General features: G+C 42.8%; 1 protein-coding gene across 2 annotated transcripts in view; it reads left to right on the forward strand.

Annotated features, from left to right (window-relative positions):
* LOC140351324 (protein bicaudal C homolog 1-B-like) overlaps nt 1-13,567 on the forward strand; it is a 70,290-nt gene that overhangs the window by 10,993 nt on the left and 45,730 nt on the right. For both annotated transcript variants that reach the window (XM_072437126.1, XM_072437127.1), the window contains exon 2: nt 12,277-12,323. In XM_072437126.1, the coding sequence (XP_072293227.1) occupies nt 12,277-12,323 (47 nt within the window). The remainder of the gene's footprint in view (nt 1-12,276; nt 12,324-13,567) is intronic.

The following is a 13,567-nucleotide window of genomic DNA, read 5'->3' on the forward strand; positions in this document are numbered from 1 at the left end:
ACCAGGAAAAAATAATGCATTTGAAAAAACAAAATGTGAAGCTTGAGAACTAGTGCTGCAACAACTGATCCACTAAAGATATGTTTCAGCTCAGTTATAGGCAACATTTTCAGGACTTTATTCCCATTCAAAATATATAATATTGTGTTTTTATAGTATGAATCACTTTGAATCACTAGATTCTCATCATTCTGAAACCCATCGATAAAAAAACATTTGTCACATTTTTCGTAATTGTTCTCTGGACTACACTGACTCTAACAAAGTCTTCATTACAAAGACAGCGGAATAATTAATCAAAATTAACTATTATGGATTTGCATCAATAATACACTTTATTTGTGAATATTTTCCGTCTTGAAGTCTTCCGTCTCCACAATTCAACCTTTATTTCATTGATAATGTGTGTACTTCACAATGAAGGACCACAAAATCTCATATGACCCGTTTTTTATAGCACCATGTCAAAGTGCTCACTCCTCGCAGGAAGGGGATGAATGCTGGAGAAACTGTGGTTGCCAGGAGGCACATCATTATTATGTCTTCTGGGACTGTCCTATTGCACATAAATATTGTACGGAAATGATCAAGGCAGTGCAGTCTGTTTTTGACACCACCACAGGCTGAGAAATAGATTTTCAAAGTTAGGGGCCAGGGGGGCACCCTATCTAAAAAAGTTAGGGGCCCCCCAGCAATTTCAGGGGCCCATAAGCGCGCGCGGTATCATAAGAACAAGATACATTTGTTGTTTTAAACCTGGTTATTAGCATGTAAAACAATTTAAAGTACTTTTATCTGTTATTTGATATGAAGAGCACAAATACTGAAATCCTATAAACCAGAGATCACGATCTTTAAATACTGTTTAATTTAATATAATAATGTTTCTTAGATACAAAATAAATACTGTTTACTGCATTTGACACAAGGAGATCTTGTGGAATATATAAAATCACAGCCTACAAAATAAACTCCAAACATATATACATTGCCCCGATGCTACTCCAAAGGGGGCGGGGCCCTTGGATACTTGGAAAATTAGACCGGGCATTTCCCAGTACAGCCGAACACAACCAAACGCAGCGGCCAATCAGATGCCTGCTTTCATCGAAATTGGATCATGGACACCGCTCGGCCAATGAGAAGCGAGAATACTGCGAAGTGGCATGTCTGTCAAAACTAAACTTAAGCGATGAAAATGCCCCATATATGGCCAAATTACTACTTAAATCTTGATTTTTTTCGAGGAATTTCGATACAGGGGCACGGCGGGCCCCCTCCTAATTCAAACCCCGGGCCCGCCGGTGATTTGAGGGCTTACGGGCCCCGGGCCTCCGTCTATTTCGCAGCCTGCACCATCCCACTCAATGTCAGAACTTTGTATTTGGGCCTCAAAACCCCTGCCATGGACAACTTAATGGATACATTTGGAACATACTTCTGGCGACAGGGAAAAACATCACATACGGACTCAAACTGGAAATGGATAACATTTCAAAGAAACTGGACTAAATGGGACTATTATTTAGAAGCTTATGTGCCTTAACCTTTCTTTTCTTGGGATGCCCTTGTTATTTATTTTGTCATCTCTAAAATGACCCAATCTGTTTTTTCCTCTGGCCCTGCTCTTGTTCGTTTTTGTGTGTCTTTTGTTTTGTTTGTCCCTTAATGTTCGATATGAAATAATAATTAAATACGATCAATGACTAGATGACTACTAAAATAATTGTATATGGTATTAAAGGTGGTATGGACGATTTTTTTCAGCAAATTGTTTATCATATTTCCTCGTGGCGTGGATAAATCATTTGTCCTGCCACGTATCAATCATAAAACGCACCTATCGCTCACCTGCAGCCGCGTGCGGTTCTTCCCCACGTTTCCGCGTGCCTAAGCGCATGGATCTATCATAATATAGTTCCCTCAGTGTACGGGGCAAAATGAAGACGGAGAAAGACAGTTCGAGCTGACGCAGAAGTGGACAGAAATCTACGGGAGACGAAAGATGTGATGCGCTCCGTTGCACTAATAAACAAACGCACGTGTGTGTTGTATCAGTCCGCATGCGCACTTCTGCCTGCGTTCTCAAATCACTGAAAAATCGTCCATTGCGCCTTTAAGTCTTTCCCTTTGTATCAAATTAAAAAAGTGTCCCACCAACTTTGAAGTCAACCATATTTCCTTGCAAAGAAGGGCAATTTGTGCAGATCCTTTCGAGCAAATCATTTCAAACATAATCTTGTTTTCCTCATTTTACTATTTGAAATATGAGGACTCTGATAGAAAAAGGCCAGCGCTGAAAGCTTAAGTTGCGTAAATGGTCTCACAAAAAGCAGACAGCTACTTACTCTGCCGGCCTTTCCAGCCCCTCACGCTGATTAGATAGCACAGTTCTATCGTCGGCCAGAAGTCGAGGAGTGTTTTTTGCCATTAAGAGTCCTGTTCTTTTGCCAATGTGCCTAAAACGTGTCAAAGTCAAAGCGTGTGTGTTGGATTTGCCTGTTCTCATTCCGTCCTGTTGCTGCCAGCTCCTGTCAGCTGTAAGGCGATACACTTGTAGAACTAAGTGTCTTTGAAGCCAAGCATTAAAGCTCCACTGATGAGAGCAGCTCCCATTGTAAAATAAAGGACTCCCTGACCAAGATCGACAAGTCACCCAACTGTTTTACTTCCAGTTGTACGCGTGTAAAATGGCCTGGGTTTGTGTAAAGGACGGAACTGATTGACATAAAAGAGTTTCTCAATAGTTTGAAGGTTTGTCTCAATGATATTTGGGCACAATTTAAGCTTTCTATTCAAAATGTGTCAAATGTGCCTGTTTTTTGTTCAAGATTTTGGTTGAGAAGTGAAAAAAACATAGATATTACTAGAGATGGGCAATATAGTATATCCAAATGTTGATAATATTCTGATGTTGTTTTGAAGATATGCACAATTTGAATAAATAGTTACAAAAAGAGCTGATTCAAAATAAAAAATACTAAATGTTATGTTGTAAACTTTGCATTAATGGTACAGGGTGATAATTCACGTTTGTCTGATGATTAAACCTGAACTAATACTGACTCGTTACCGGAGTACTCAAAAATAAATGGCGGTTTTCATTTTTGTCAGTGCCCCTTGTGCACCTCTACTTCTAACCTTTTTTATTTGCTCATTAAACTGCTATTTTTCTATCATAAACTCAATATTACAGTTTTGCATATCCTACCTCTAGCTGACAGATCTCATTTGTGAATCTCAATAGCACTTTTTATAATTACAGCATAGTATTTTCAGCATTTTTTAAATCATTTTTTGTGTTAAGTGTGAAAACCCTTATACTAATCCACTCTAACGCCATGTCTTTTTATTGCAATGAAAATTCATTTTTTTAAGACATTATAGATCGCAATAATAAGGTTTTTATAGTGCCAAATGTTATGTTTCCATATCCTGTATCCTGTATATTTGTGCCTGTGTATTATTTTCGGTTAGCCTAATTCAACCAGCTGTTCAGTTTTAATTCATTATAATGGTTTAAACTGTTTAAAATGTTGACAGCCGCCATTCATTCCTAGTCGAACCTAAGCCACTTTTAATCCTGTGTATGTAGAGCAGAGCTTCTCAAACCTTTTCTGGTGCGCCCCCCACAGCCTCGAGAAATGATAAAGTATTATAAATTAAAACAATACAGATTACAGCTATATAATCGCATATTAGCGTGAAATAACTGTAATAATTAGAGTTTAAATAGGCAAAATGACATTTATTTTCAGTGTCATTCATAGACTGTGAATGTCTTTCTTTGGTTTGTCCATGAAGCTGAAGAAATGGCACAACACAGAGCCTCACTGCTCTGAGTGCTCTCCTCTCCCTCTGCTGTGCAGACGGGGCAGGTCAGTCACCTGTCTGCAGTGGGACAGGGACAGTGCAGAATGGACAGTGAATGAGGCATTTCAAGGAGAAGACGCACTCACACACTATCACTTTTACTACTGCCGGTCCACAATGTCACTCACAGACTGCTTTCTGCACGGTGCTGACTCGTACTGCTGCACTTTTGTTTCACATTTTGCAAGAAAAGAACATGGGATCAATGAAGCGAAAAGAAGCGAATGCACACGCCTTCTCCTCTCATATTTTTCAGATATGTTTATATTGCTAAATGAGATTTCAGGGGCAGAGCAAGTTTAAAAGTTAGACTCAAAAAGAGGAAAAAGGACAGAAGCACGCGTGGAGGGACAGAGGAGGGACAAAGGAGGGACAGAGGAGGGACAGAGGAAGAACAGAGGAGAAAGAGAGGAGAGACAGAGGAGAGACAGAGGAGGGACAGAGGAGAGACAGAGGAGGGACAGAGGAGAGACAGAGGAGGGACAGAGGTGGGACAGAGGAAGAACAGAGGAGAGAGAGAGGAGGGACAGAGGAGAGACAGAGGAAGGACAGAGGTGGGACAGAGGAAGAACAGAGGAGAGAGAGAGGAGGGACAGAGGACATATTGCGCATGAGAAGCCAAAGCTGTGACTGGTTCTAAACTTGGGGCAGAGTGTGAGCAGCAGACTGACCCACTCCTCTGCTGCTTTCTCATATTTAGAGATTAACCCCGTGTTTGCACTGGACATTTTTCTGTTGCTCAAAACACGTATGTCACGCGTAATGTGTGTACATTTCCCCAAACATCAACACAATTCATAAACATGTGTTCTTGTCCATAATATATGGGGCTTGGTCCCTCTATGAACTGTTTGCTAGACGGTTGTGTGGACTCAATACTATTAGAAGTAAACCGTGTTTGCATTCCTCCAGTGTCAAAACAGCAAAATCTCCCCAAAACTCAGACTTTCCACACAATAATGAAAACCAGATTGTTCCATCTTGGCTCGAACAGTGGCTCTCACTTATATACAGTAACAGTAATTGGCTGCACTGGCAGTTTTCATATAAGGAGTTATTTTATGTATCTCTGATATGAATGTATCAGAGATGTTCTTCAGTATAACATCATTATCATGGGAAATTTAAATGTAATATTGTTCACAACAAGCACAATATTTTGAGGGATTTGGAAATTATTAAATACTCAACGTTGATATTACATTGATGTGTAATGTAATGATGATAATTATGAATTCATGTTATGAAAAGCAGTACTTGTTACATTGTTTGTTGATATCCTCACTCCAGCTTCACTCTAGCCTCACTCCAGCCTCACTCTAGCCTCACCCCAGCCTCACTCCAGCTTCACCCCAGCCTCACTCCAGCTTCACCCCAGCCTCACTCCAGCCTCACTCCAGCCTCACTGTAGCCTCACTGTAGCCTCACTCCAGCCTCACTCCAGCCTCACTCCAGCCTCACTCCAGCCTCACTCCAGCCTCACTCCAGCTTCACCCCAGCCTCACTCCAGCTTCACCCCAGCCTCACTCCAGCCTCACTCCAGCCTCACTCCAGCTTCACCCCAGCCTCACTCCAGCCTCACTCTAGCCTCACTCCAGCCTCACTCCAGCCTCACTCCAGCCTCACTCTAGCCTCACTCCAGCCTCACTCCAGCCTCACTCCAGCCTCACTCTAGCCTCACTCCAGCCTCACTCCAGCCTCACTCCAGCCTCACTCCAGCCTCACTCCAGCCTCACTCTAGCCTCACCCCAGCCTCACTCCAGCTTCACCCCAGCCTCACTCCAGCTTCACCCCAGCCTCACTCCAGCCTCACTCCAGCCTCACTCCAGCCTCACTCCAGCCTCACTCCAGCCTCACTCTAGCCTCACTCCAGCACTCCAGCCTCACTCCAGCCTCACTCCAGCACTCCAGCCTCACTCCAGCCTCACTCCAGCCTCACTCCAGCCTCACTCTAGCCTCACTCCAGCCTCACTCCAGCCTCACTCCAGCCTCACTCTAGCCTCACTCCAGCCTCACTCCAGCCTCACTCCAGCCTCACTCCAGCCTCACTCTAGCCTCACTCCAGCCTCACTCCAGCCTCACTCCAGCCTCACTCTAGCCTCACTCCAGCCTCACTCCAGCCTCACTCCAGCATCACTCCAGCCTCACTCCAGCCTCACTCCAGCCTCACTCCAGCCTCACCCCAGCCTCACTCCAGCCTCACTCCAGCCTCACTCCAGCATCACTCTAGCCTCACTCGAGCCTCACTCCAGCCTCACTCCAGCCTCACTCCAGCCTCACTCTAGCCTCACTCCAGCCTCACTCCAGCCTCACTCCAGCCTCACTCCAGCCTCACTCCAGCCTCACTCCAGCCTCACTCTAGCCTCACTCCAGCCTCACTCCAGCCTCACTCCAGCCTCACTCCAGCCTCACTCCAGCCTCACTCTAGCCTCACTCTAGCCTCACTCCAGCCTCACTCCAGCCTCACTCTAGCCTCACTCCAGCCTCACTCCAGCCTCACTCCAGCCTCACTGTAGCCTCACTCCAGCCTCACTCCAGCCTCACTCCAGCCTCACTCTAGCCTCACCCCAGCCTCACTCCAGCCTCACTCCAGCCTCACTCCAGCCTCACTCTAGCCTCACTCCAGCCTCACTCTAGCCTCACTCTAGCCTCACTCCAGCCTCACTCCAGCCTCACTCTAGCCTCACTCCAGCCTCACTCCAGCCTCACTCCAGCCTCACTGTAGCCTCACTCCAGCCTCACTCCAGCCTCACTCCAGCCTCACTCTAGCCTCACCCCAGCCTCACTCCAGCCTCACTCCAGCCTCACCCAAGCCTCACTCTAGCCTCACTCCAGCCTCACTCCAGCCTCACTCTAGCCTCACCCCAGCCTCACTCCAGCCTCACTCCAGCCTCACCCAAGCCTCACTCTAGCCTCACTCCAGCCTCACTCCAGCCTCACTCCAGCCTCACTCCAGCCTCACTCCAGCCTCACTCCAGCCTCACTCTAGCCTCACCCCAGCCTCACTCCAGCCTCACTCCAGCCTCACCCAAGCCTCACTCTAGCCTCACTCCAGCCTCACTCCAGCCTCACTCTAGCCTCACCCCAGCCTCACTCCAGCCTCACTCCAGCCTCACCCAAGCCTCACTCTAGCCTCACTCCAGCCTCACTCCAGCCTCACTCCAGCCTCACTCCAGCCTCACTCCAGCCTCACTCCAGCCTCACTCCAGCCTCACTCTAGCCGGTCCAGACAGGGCCTTTCTGTGTGGAGTTTGCATGTTTCTCCGTGTTTCTGGGTGGGTTTCCTCTGGGTACTTCCCCATAAACACAAAACATGCACCATAGGTAAAAACCTCCAGAAAAGGTCCTGACAAAGCCGAGCACAAAGATCTGGAGATGGGTCTCCAGGTGCTGCACGCAGAGACCACTGCCCTGAGACATTGAGGGATGGGTCAAATGCAGTGGACACATTTCCCTATGGGGACAATAAAGTGCACTTCAAACATAACATTAAATTCATTTTGACCGCTGGACCCGAGCAGAGCACCCACTGTCCCCTGATGTCCCTCTTGTGTATCTGAATCTTCTCAGCTCTTCACAGACATTTAGTGTTTATGTTTCACACAAACACACACTCCTCTATGTTTAGTGTTTATTTCACTATTCCACCAGACTCATTTTAGTCTGGAAGTATGACTGTCCAACATGGGACGTGTGTCAGAGTTCTGACTCTGGTCTGGGCTTTGTAGTTTCATTTTCCTTGAGTCTTTGATTTGATGCACTTTAACATCAGCCTGCTCAGGGACTAAGTGACACTTGTGCTACACAAATGCACCTCTCCTCTTAACCTCTTAAGGTTAATGTATATCGTGCACTGTGTCTGTCTCGTTAAATAAGCAAAAACATACAAAGTATACTAAACATGTGGTGGTACACACCTGCACACGTGCAGTCTCCTTCAGTGTTTACAGATGCCACATCTGCTCATGGGTCTGACATCATCACTGAGATTATGCTAACACATATTTTCATATTTCTGAACAATTCCAAAACATGATTATATTTGCTTGGAAAACTATTATATTAGAAGATAATTTGTTAATCAAGAGTTTAAAGTGTGTTGAAGAACATCGGGGAATTGTTTGTACGAGATGTTTGGAAGACATTCACAGAACTATTCAAACTATGTTGTTTGTTGGTGAAAGAAAGATGTCATTTACATTTTCCACATTACTGTCATCTGCAATTGTTTACTAAATCAAAAGGCTCTTTTACGCACTTAGTCCTTGGATTTAATCAATATTCGAATGGCCATTGTTGTTTTGATTAGATGATAAAAGTTTAAACATTGGCATTTGATGAAGATTATGCTTGAGTTTAAACTCATTTTAAGCACTTAACATTTATTTGTCTTGGGATATGTTTAATTTCACAGACTTTCTGCTCATGGGCCTGTGTACAGAGGGCTTCATTCTCCCTTTGGCACTCACGGCTTTGTTTTGGTATGGGGCAGTAGTGTAAGTGGTAACACATGTCCAAGCCTCAAAATGTTGGCACCCCAGAGCAGCCAAAGGCCAAAAGTAACGTGTGCGTGTTTAGGGAGAATTTTGACGTCTTTGTTTTTTCCCTGACATGTGTTGAAGTCAGAAGTAGGTCAATAAATTCAGAAGAAAATGACACAACTAATATGATGAAAAAGTTAGATTTTCCTTTGCAATGCGTTTGATGCACAGTTTCTTTTGGCTTTGCAGAATGACTGAAGCAAAATCATGTATATTCTCACTATTACTATATTTGAAATGACAAGAACACACAGGTGAGGTGCAGTAAACATTGGTGCTGGGCAGAGATATGTTGTATTCAGTTGCATTTACTTGAGTAGTTTGCACTGTGGTCTATGTCAGGGGTCCCCAACCTTTTTTGCACCACGGACCGGAATAATCTAGGTTTTATTTTCACGGGCCGGTGTGCCAGGTTATGTCGCGGTCAGGTTAACTTGCGCAGAAGTGGGCGGGGCTTAGGCGATTCAGCGAAATGTTCTCAAAAGACGCGTTTGTACATTATTAAGTGTACCATACCAAAAGCACATAACATAACGTACAGTTACACGTGCTCTCACTGTTCTTCTGACTGGTGGAAGCTCATCAGATAAATATGGAAAAAATAAGTGCATAAAAATTACACACCACAGGCTGAATCAGTGGGGGCCCAGCACGTGTTTCTGTGCAATGAGATGGTCCCATCAGGAGTGATGGGAGACAATGACACCCGCAGTGTGTTTAAGTCCAGTCTGCTCCGCAATTTTGTCATGTTGCTGTCATGGCACGGGAAGTAGCGCTCAAACTCTTGCAAAAGTAAAAACAGGTGATCGCGTAGCAGTTGCAGAATGCTGGCCCAGGAGACGTGTCCTCCAAAATCCCTGCTGGCTCCTCGTCTGCTCCTCGTCTGCACTTCGCCTGCTCCTCGTCTGCTCCTCGTCTGCTCCTCACTTGGCCTTTTCCCCTTTGGCAAAAATGCAAAAAAGCTTTTTTTCCCACTCATTTTCGCGCGCTTTTGGGTCTACTTTTGGGCAGCGTGTTTGATGCGACGCATCAGCGATGACGTATCCTGTATAATGCACGTATCAGTTATGTTCTCACGCAGGACAAGAGCAGAGATATAATATACCTGCCATTATATTTAATGGATTTCTTTGGCAATTTCCTATACAGCTTTTCATTATATATCTACAGACAAGCTTATTAGTGTCATGAGGGACAGGCCAAAGTTACGTCGGAGAAGATGCTGTCACTGATAGATTATTTCCAGTTTTTGTGCGGCCCGGCACCGGCCCCCGGCCCGGTGGTTGGGGACCCCTGGTCTATGTGACAAAATCTTTACTCTATGTAAAGATTAGAGAGTATTTCAAATTAGGCCTCAAAGTAAAAACTCAAATAGTAGTTTACCAAATACTTTATATTCTTGTGTAATGTCTTGGACCACTACATTGTACTAAGAAGTAATAATATGTATAATGATATTTTGAAATAACTGTACTCTTACTTGAATGCTGTGGTGCTATTTTGTTAGTGAGGAAAATGTTGACACATTTCTGTAACAACAGTAAGAAAGCGAGAAGACAGAAGTGCATGGTTGAGAGGCAAAGATGGCAGGTTGTGATTGGCCGGGCACAGAAAAAGACCAGTAGATTCTGGTGCCGAAAAAGTGACGTTCGTTCTGTGCCAGCTTTTGGCACCTTGGCTTTCAATGTCCACGTCAATGAGCCAATAAATACACAGCGCTCATTTAACAGCGCAGGTGCTCAGACTGCAGTAAACACAGTCACAGTCTGGGATGTTGTGCTAAATAATATCCACATCCTGCGTAAAGATGAATCTCAACAGATGATATGGTCCAATTTTCCTCCAAATCCTCTTCAGTCCAGGTAAAAGTGTAATCCACAATTAAATGTAGTGTGGTAAATATCCAGAGGGCAGTGCGTAAAGTGTAAAGATGCAGTCAAACTTAAAATATCATCCGATTTTCTTCATAATCATCTTCTTCTGCCTTGGTAAACGCATGAGCAAAAGCTTGTGCTGTGCAGCGCTGCTTTTAATATATTATATGAACTCAAGTGAAATAGGATTGTCAATCAAAGTGAATGTCAGTTCATGGGAGGCTCCGCTGTGCAGCTGGTTCATTTGCTTGTGTGTTTGTTTTTAATTATGACCTAGCATTTTTGCCTATAACCTATATTTTTTGCATAATACTGGCCATTAATTAACACTTCATAAAAAATACAGGTACCAAAAAAAAGAACCGTTAAGGTAATGGTATCGAAAAGCAAGTACCGTATTTTCTGGACTATAAGTTGCACCGGAGTATATGCTGCACCAGCCAAAAAATGCATAATAGAGAAGAAAAAAACATAAGTTGCCCTGGAGTATGAATAAGGTTGCAAGTGTGAAAATAGCAAATAATATCACTTACAAGTCACTCCCAAGTATAAATATATAAGTATAAGTATAAGTCGCACTCCGGCCAAAACTTATAGTCCGGAAAATACGGTATAGTTTTTACTTAGATTGTTCGGTGCGGCGTTCATGTGCATCTTCTGTTCAGTAAGACGGCAATACCTCTCACTCCATCTTCTGTGTAGTGTATATTTTAATCCTTGGTAAATCTTGTGTGGTTTGTGTACAAAGGGTTAATCTCACCAGTCTGGAGTTAGCTCCTGATCTCAAACATACAATGTCTCTGCTGCTGCTGTTCTTACCTCACATGAGCCCAGACGCCAGCAGATCCATCTTCTTAATCGCTGGACAAATGCACCAGTAAAGCTCGCTGTAATGACAGAAACATGGACTTTCCCCTTGGACACCGAGTATGTCTTTTGCATCAAGTAGCTCCGGTGCAGACACTGTGTTTTGCTACATCATCACAGTGGAGCTTAGAACGGTTACTTATGCCAGGAAAATATCCATCTACATCTTTATTTGCTTTTCCAAAATGTAGAGATTTCACCTTCTGTGTGCTTAGCATAGAACGTCATCTTTTCCTGTCCATTTCAGTCTGGCCTAATCGGACATTATCTATAAACCTGAACAATTTTAGAACGATCTGGAGCATTATCAGAACTAAGACCACAGTAACTTGAAGAAAGTACTATTACATTTAGTAGAAGGTGACAGTGTATTGTGCCTTTTTTATTATTGTGGTATTGTAATTGGTATTGTGTGGTACTGGTTCTTAGTACCACACACTGAGCTATTTTGGTTAAATTGTCAAATCGTGATTCACCATTTTTTACTTAAGGCAGTTGTCTGGTCAAACACTGACACTAACAAATGTATATATGCTTATTTTGTTGCGAATAATGCATTACATTTGATGGATTGATTTCTTTATTTCAAACATGTTGGTAATTAAATAGTCATGGATCAAGTCAAATATATGTATACATAAAAACTCAATGAAAGAAATAACACATTTGAAATGGAGTAGAACTTGTTCTCCATTACACTTTCCAAAAGCCTGCACTTTTCACCCTCTCAGAGTTTGAATTGAAAACTGAAATCCTAAATTGGCAGAATCAATCCACAAGTGCTGAAGTGCAAATGTGACACCGTTTGGTCCGAGCGCAAATAAATCCATTAAAAACACGAAATATCTTGCAATTTTCATGCTATCCTTCAATTTGTTACACGGAAGCCTGAGCCGCTCTCCGGGATTATGGAAAATGACTTTGGACATTTTTCCCTCCTCTGCAAAGCGAGAAGTATCAATATCCCAGCCAAAGCCAATACCCAAAGCATTGGAGATCCACAGCTCTGAATGAACAGATTGTATATTCTGTGGGATAATGACTGCACATTTCTACCCTGTTAATATTCTCTGTGTACTTAACATTGAACCGCTTTTCATGCTATTATTTCTCTGTTTCAGCTGCCTCCGAGGGTAGAGTCAACGGCGGGGAGGATTTCTTTCAGAAGGTGAGCGTGTGATCTGGAATAACCTGGGATTGCGTTGTCTTTGGTCGCGTTCAAGTTGGTCGGACGTCACAGTGTCGCAGATGTGCGGGGTCCTTTCAGCCACCACTTAGTTACAAATGTAAATAAATAGGAACAGGAACACGGTGACATTGGTGTTTGTGGGGTCAGATTTGTAACACAGCTGACCCAACAGAGTTATATAATGTACAAGCGAGGCATCTGGACAGCTGTTGTGTGAAAGTACGAGTGCTTGTTGTAGCTTGTAATAAACGTGATGATGTTTCTAGTTTTGTTAAGGGAGATCACAATGTTTGAGATAACTGTAGTTGACGAAGGCTGAGAATTGATATTGTCATTTGTGTTTATTAGATCAACAAACCATAAAAACATGTACTGCAGAAAAAATCTTAGCTACCATGATATACTGTCCATAATTACTAGTAACTTGAGAGTAACATAGTAAGGATGTCACAATGTCAAGTTTTAGGGTTTTGATTATTGTGAGCAAAAACATTTAACATTTAACGATATTCACGGTTCATGGCATAATCAACAGTAAAATATTTGGTTTCATTTCAGTTTTCTTAAAGTGTTACAGTTCCCCAAGTTAGTGACCAGCTTTACAAAATCTCGATGACAAAAACAGCCAGATAAAAAGCATAGATTGAATTAAAAAAAACTATTATTTTGTGGTTCATACAATTATATTATGACGTCCCTAACAATGAGCGTACTATTATATTCAACCTAGAGTTGGGCAATGAATCTAACTTGAAATAAGATCTTTTATAATTGAGTATATTATTTATAGTAAAATAAATGCTACAAAAAGAGCTGATTAAAAGCAAAAGTGATGTTGTAAACTTTGAAATATGCATACATGGGGCTATTTCTGCACTTTTTGGATTAATTAGTCAGGCATGTCACATTTATCTGATACTTAAACCTCAACTAACACGTTTAAAGACACATTTTAACACATTTCTGTTGGATTGACATAATATTGTCTGACTATTGTTATTGGACTGCACAGACTCCATATGGTAATGACTTTCTAAAACACATAAAGGTTGTGTGGGCTGGAGGCGGTTTACCAGGTACACCTCGCTATTATCAGGCTGCTCCCTTTGAATTGAGACTCATTTGTAATTGATAATCATCAGCTTGGTCTTTTTAATTGAGAGGTCCTCAGACAATCCTCTCAGAAAAGGAAAAGAGAAACCTGACTATTTTGTGTTAAATGA

The sequence above is a fragment of the Eucyclogobius newberryi genome, unplaced genomic scaffold (assembly GCF_026437365.1).
Source record: "Eucyclogobius newberryi isolate DKJ021-1_F unplaced genomic scaffold, fEucNew1.0.hap1 SCAF_8, whole genome shotgun sequence".
Classification (NCBI taxonomy): Eukaryota; Metazoa; Chordata; class Actinopteri; order Gobiiformes; family Gobiidae; genus Eucyclogobius; species Eucyclogobius newberryi.